This window comes from Lupinus angustifolius, chromosome LG08, assembly GCF_001865875.1.
Source record: "Lupinus angustifolius cultivar Tanjil chromosome LG08, LupAngTanjil_v1.0, whole genome shotgun sequence".
Lineage (NCBI taxonomy): Eukaryota > Viridiplantae > Streptophyta > Magnoliopsida > Fabales > Fabaceae > Lupinus > Lupinus angustifolius.
The window spans coordinates 24,311,496-24,318,035 of NC_032016.1; the positions used below are offsets into that span (position 1 = coordinate 24,311,496).

The window sequence follows — 6,540 nt, forward strand, 5'->3', positions numbered from 1 at the left end:
CTTGTTCATTTGTATTTAAATAGCACAGAGGACATGCTCTCATTATATTTAAATGGAACTCTTATTGGCTATTCTCACACTTACATTTTTATAAATCATTAGCAAATCCTTCCTAAGTCTAACAATGTGATAGAAAAATTGTGACTAGTTCTGCAGACATTTCTTAGAATATCCCATTTCCAAGACCAATTTCAGTATCCACAATAAAATGATTTTGACACCATTTAATGAAATAAAGTAAAAAAAATTGAAAGTAAGAGATATCATGTTAAGATAAGAAGTCCTCATTTTTTCCTGATGAAAGAACCAACTGTACACATACAACTCAATATATTACAGCATGAACTTAGAACTGGTCTACTTCCTCATGATATTTAGTTAGCTACACTTATAGATTTGTCTTTAAACATTTTGATGCTTAATGCATTCAACATTGCTCTTGAATATTTGCGAGAAGCCATTTTCCAATCTCCTCCTGTCTTCATCATTGCCTTAAACTCCTCAAAACTGATTCTTCCATCCTTTATCAAAACAAAGCAAAACAGCTATATTTAAAACCGAACTACCTTAGTTGTAACATTGAAAGTAAGATATGTTGTGTTACCTTATCTAAGTCAACATCGTTTATAATGTCTCTGATCACCTTGTCGCTATGAGGTTCGGAATCCTCATCTGATAAGGCATTTTTCAACTCCTCAAACTCAATATACTCGCTTTGATTCTTGTCAAAGTAACTGAATGCTTCAGTGAGATACTCATCACTTTCAATCTTTCTCAAGTGAACACACATTGTGATAAACTCTTCACAGTTCAGGGTGCCATTTCCATCAATATCTGCCTGTTGTTATCAACAAGCAAGTTTTCATTTGTTAATTAGAATAAACACTGCAATATATGTGTGTATATAAGAGAAAGGGGAAAATAGAAATGTTGTAAAGAACATACAGCTTCCATTAGCATCTCAACATCAGGATCAGGAAGAGTGTCTCCAAGTGTGGCAAGTCCATCTTTGAGTTCTTCAAATGTCAAGTTCCCATTTTTGTCTTTGTCCATCATATCAAACATTTTCCTTATACCTTCAACTTGCTCATCTGGCAGGTTATCAGCCACCACCTATAGAGAACACAGATTTTGGAGTTTAAGTTACTTTTAAGGCAGAAATTATATTTCTTATTCAAAGGGGTTCTAAAACTTACTCTAAGAACCTTCTTTTTGAATCTGTTCATCAATGAGAATGTCTTGATCCTCATTCTAACTTGGTCTCCAAGGGAAATATTTCTAGCATGGTCCTTATTTTGTATCCATGAATGTTCTTTACACACAATAGATTAAACAATTAGTGCAGGTTAATTTCCTAGGCAATGAAGTTTTATTTCATTTGAGTTATCAATCTCAGACACTCTGCAATTTTTTAAGATAGTTTGTAAGTTCAAGTATAGTTAAATCTCCCTGCCAAGCCAAATTATTCCAACATTTGCTAATATAAGAAAATAATTGACTGAAATTCTTAAGAGCACAAATATTCAGTAGCAATAAAAGTATCCTTAAATCACAAACAGTAACATTTTTGTTTGTTTTCCATAGAGCTGAAACACATACCAAGAACTTCTTCCACTGTTATACGGGTGTGTGGATTCAAATCAAGCATAAGCCTAACAATGTCTTTTGCTTCTTCTGAAACCTTAGGCCATGGATCTCTAGTGAAATCTAGATTACCATGGATGATGGCTTGTGCAATTCCCTCCTCAGTTTCTGTACTAGTTGTTATAATCCCATTATTAGAAGGAACTCTATGAAACAAACATCTGAACATGATTTTCTATTTTTCTCTCTTCATAGTTCATATGATTGCATTAAACAAAATGTGATATACCTGCCCAAAAGGGTGGAACTCCACAGAGTAAAATATAAAGAATAACTCCTGTGCTCCACACATCAATTTCTGATCCATAGTTACGTCTTAACACCTCTGGAGCCATGTAATAGGGACTTCCAACAATTTCATTGAACCTTTCCCCTGTCACCATAAATTGTAAAGTTGGTGATTTATTTTAGTTACTTACTTGAGTAGTGAAAAGTGGATGGTATAAAAGTGAAACAACAAGACTATATATACCATCTTCATAGAAGGTGGAAAGTCCAAAATCAATTGCCTTTAATGGACTAGTTTCACTTCCATCTGCAAATAAGAAATTTTCAGGTTTTAAGTCCCTGTGTATTACGCCATGATCATGACACACCTGAAAAATGTAGCGATCGATAATAAGTTGTAACTTAGATTCAAAGAAGAAAACATAGAAGCAATCAATCCAAGAAAGGATAAAAAAAGCAGTAGTCCATTGTTTGTAATATGAAATTGGAATGCTCTTAAAACAACACAGGCAAGGAACATTGTCTTCCTTAACTTCCAACTTGTTCCCTCCTCAACCTTACTTTATCTTAAATAATAAAATGTCCTAAGCTAACTCTTGGTGCAAATTAAAATCGATAGAGCACCAATTAGGATGGTAATTTAACTAAAAACCTGATAATTTCATAAATATCTATGTATAGAAACATCACAAAGGACATGTACATACATGAATGTGGGGCAAATTGTGACAGAGAACAAAATTGAACGGCCATGAAAAAACATTAGGAGTTAGGTAAGAAATATATAACATTCCTATACCAATAAACATGAAAACAAACTCTTTAGCTCTCCACAGGAAACTTTTTCATATTCTACTTCATTATGATTTATGGATGACATGTCCTAAAACATGTCCTAAAAATAGACAAAATTATGAATGTTTAAATTTTTAACTGATATGACATATTGTGATTGGTTTGAGATAGACTTTGGGACATGTATGGGGAAACAGATCCTTCTCCACCATGATTTGCATGAAAACGGAGTAGTTTATTGCATTGCTATCTCTGCAACCAAATATCTTCTAGACATACCAATTCTTCAACCCTCTTCGAAATATTGATATGCTCATTTCCATAATAATTCATTCTAACACTAAAAAAAACATGAAGAAAAAGAAAACTACGTACTTACCTTGCAAACTTGAAGTATTGTCTTGGTAACATTAGCAGCAGCACGTTCAGTATAATGTCCCTTAGCAACAATCCTATCAAAAAGTTCACCACCTTCACAAAGCTCCATAACAAGATAAACAGCATCTCTATCCTCATAAGCCTCTCTGAATGACACAATATTAGGGTGTTTAGGTAAATGCCTCATAATCTCCACTTCCCTCTTCACATCATCAATATCAATCTCTGTCCTCAGCTTCGTCTTCGATATCTTCTTACATGCAAATATCTCACCACTCTTCAAATCCACACACCTATGTGTTACACCAAACTCTCCTCTCCCTAATTCCTTCCCTAGTTGATACTTGTCAAATATATTCCCCGGCGAAGGGTTTATTATCACGTTTATCAACGGTGGCCGCACCGATGAGCGGCGCATGGTGGTTGGGGTTGGAGGCTCATGATTATAATAATCATATTGGTTACTATTACTTGATGGAGAAGGTTTTATGATAGGTTCCTTATACTTTTTACGTGGGTATGTTTTTCCTGTTGATGAAATGCAACTTCCCATGGAGGTGTTGAAATAATTGTATATAATACAAAACTTGAGGATGTTTTTAACGTTAATGTTACACAATCTCCATGGGAAGATAAGAAAGAGAATCTGAGGAAGGTGGAAAGAACAAGTTCTAAAATGTGAAGATGGAGGGAGAAAGAGAGAAAGAGAATGAATGATGCTATATTTAGGGTTTGAGAATTGAATTGTTGAGCTGGAACATTGAAAGCATGCTATTTTGTTAGGACTGTTATTAAAGCTTCTTGTTCTGTTGTTGTTATATTTTTTATTTCTTTATCAATGTGGTAATATTACGTGTGAATCAGTCACCAAAATTATTCTCCCTGGCTAGGTTGTTTTCTATACATGATAACCAAAGTTGTTAGATCCTGCCTAGTACTTCAAACATGTTTTTTTTTGTGTGACTAAATTCTTTACAACTAGAAAAACCCTCACACTTATTATAGATTTAGTGAAATCAATAATCATTATAGATTTAGTACATTAATATACATACCACACTTTCATTTTTATTCTCTTTATTTTAAAGATTTTATCATTAAAAATAATATTATTTATCTCTTCTCATTTCCTTATAAACTAAGCATAGAGGAGAGAAAAATCAAACACATCTTTCTATTCTCTTTTGCTTCAATTATTCCATAACAAAAAAATGTATTTTTCTCATGTCCTTTTTTTTTTTACACTCTGGCTCCCATCTTTCTTGCTTCATTCTTCTCATTAGAAACGTTAGAAAAAAATGAAGAGTAATGCAACGTTTGAGAAGAATAGGCCTGGTCAGTATAGTGCATAATTGTTCTTATTCATCTTTCCATATGAGAAGAATATGATAATATGATATAGAGTGATCACTGCAGTATCCTAACTTCTTTACCTTAATCCTTCAACAACTTTCAAAGGTTTGACATTTCTAAATTCTCTACCTGTGTTAATTTACTCAATGTATTGTGCTTGTCTGTTATACTTATATTCATAGAATAGTTAAGGTTTCTTCTGTATGCAATTCTCTATGAAGTAGCTAGCACTATTGGTTATTTGTTTAATTTGTCTTGGAAGTGTGTATTTTTTCTCTAGAAAGTTATACAGATTAAGGTGCTAGGTTGAGATCTTCTTTTATCAATTGCACCCAGAAATATGTATAACTTTCAGTTTTTTCATTATGTTGAGAATTACCGTTAGGGATTGCTGAATTTAAATTGGTTGTGTACTTTTTTCTTATTAGGTTTAGTTCAATTGATGCATTGGATGCATTTGTCCCTTTAAACTTATTTTTAAGCACGGTCCCAATTTCTTGGAAAGCTTCTTTCTGCCTTTGATACACCATGAATCACTCTTCATTCATCCCTTGGGACTTCTTGAAAGACTTGGAGTTGGAGAGTGCACCAGAACAAGCTCCAAAAACGTCTCAGGGTCCTCTCCCCTCCAAACGTACTTTTGCTCAAGCTCTTAAAAGCACGTGTGATATATCATTCTCTTAACTATCTCAACCTTGCTTGAAAGGTAATGCCATTGCCATCAAAATACCCGAAGATGAATACCAAGCAGGGTTGCAACGGTGTAAAACTCATCTTCATGGTAGGTTGATCTTCTCTAAAGGTGATACTCCTCTTAAATTCCTAGATCTAAAAACAAAGCTTTCTTCTCTTTGGAGTATGGTTGGGAAATGGTCCATGGTTTCTCTAGGGAAATGTTTTTATGACTTTGCTTTCTCCTCAGTGGAAGATATGAGGCATGTTTGTTCGATTGGTTCTTGGAATCTCAAGCCTGGTTTTCTTAAGCTTTTCCTTTGGACCCTGGATTTCATTCGTAGTGTTCAAAAGCTCTCTCATACTCAGTGTTGGGTTCAGATACATAATCTTCCCCAAGAGTATTGGAGTCCAAAGATTATTTTCTCCATTGCAGGGGGTGTTGGAACTCCTATCTCTTTGGATGATGCTACCCAATCTGGGAGTTTTGGTCATTTTGCAAAAGTCATGGTGGAGATCAATCTAAAGGATAAGCTCCCTGAGCAAATTCTGGTTGAAAGAGAAGGATTTGCCTTCTTTGTCTCTCTTGAATATGAAAACTTGCCTGACTATTGCCAAGGTTGTCATGCAATTGGCCATTTGCTCTCGAATTGTAGGAAAAATATGAAGCATGACATGGCTGACAAAGCAAGAAATGCAACAAAGAAAACCTTTAAGGGTGAGAAACACACCAAGGTGGATGAGGTTAATGATTTAATCATTAACTTGGAGATTGATAAAAGAGATGAAACAATGCTTAGGAACATGGAGAGGTTAGCTTCATCTTCCCCTGTGGAGCCTTCTACTGAGGTGCCTTCTGCTGAGGTGCCTTCCGCTGAGGTGCAACCTCTGGCATCTTCATTTCAGTCACAGGTTCAAGGTGATGAGGCAATTGATCATGAGGATAGTGATAATGTGATTGTGCAAGACACAGAAGACTTTGATGAGGTTGCAGCCAATGATCTCAGATTGGTTGGCAAGCTTTGGGCAGATGATGAAATTTCTGAGGCTGAGGAAGAGTTTACAACTGTTGTGAGTAAATCTCAGAAAAGGAAATTGAAAAAGAAAGGTCAAGCTGAGAAGGTGTACCATACCCGAAGGGGTGGCTACCTCAACACTTCCAAATGAAGCTCATCTATTGGAATTGTAGGGGAATAGGGAATAAAAACACAAGACTCACCCTAAAGAATATGTGTTTGTCTCATAAACCTTCTTTGGTTTTCATTGCTGAACCTATGATCTCTCAATCTGCTTTAAGTGATTCCTTCTAGGCTGCTCTCAACCTTAGGTTTTTTGCTTTGAATAATATAGGTGATCTTTTTCCCTCTCTTTGGGGTCTCTGCAGTGTGGATTTGTTCCCAGTTGTTCTTGCTTCTTCGGATCAGCATTTCAGTTTCTCTCTTTGCTTGGCTAATAAGACTTTCAATGTTG

At 35.2% G+C, this 6,540-nt stretch overlaps 2 protein-coding genes across 2 annotated transcripts in view; one reads left to right on the plus strand and one right to left on the minus strand.

Moving 5' to 3' along the window:
- Positions 213-3,768, minus strand: LOC109355433 (calcium-dependent protein kinase 24-like). The gene is made up of 8 exons (XM_019598591.1): positions 3,047-3,768; positions 2,117-2,240; positions 1,874-2,017; positions 1,600-1,752; positions 1,197-1,312; positions 946-1,113; positions 605-838; positions 213-521 (listed from the first exon to the last, which is right to left on the minus strand). The coding sequence occupies exons 1-8, from the start codon at positions 3,596-3,598 to the stop codon at positions 375-377; spliced, it is 1,638 nt and encodes a 545-aa protein (XP_019454136.1). The 5' UTR covers positions 3,599-3,768; the 3' UTR covers positions 213-374.
- The window catches only part of LOC109354042, a 3,119-nt gene continuing 1,505 nt past the window's right edge, over positions 4,927-6,540 (plus strand). The window contains exons 1-3 of the mRNA XM_019596394.1: positions 4,927-5,032; positions 5,105-6,192; positions 6,381-6,501. Of these exons, the coding sequence (XP_019451939.1) occupies positions 4,927-5,032; positions 5,105-6,192; positions 6,381-6,501 (1,315 nt within the window). The remainder of the gene's footprint in view (positions 5,033-5,104; positions 6,193-6,380; positions 6,502-6,540) is intronic.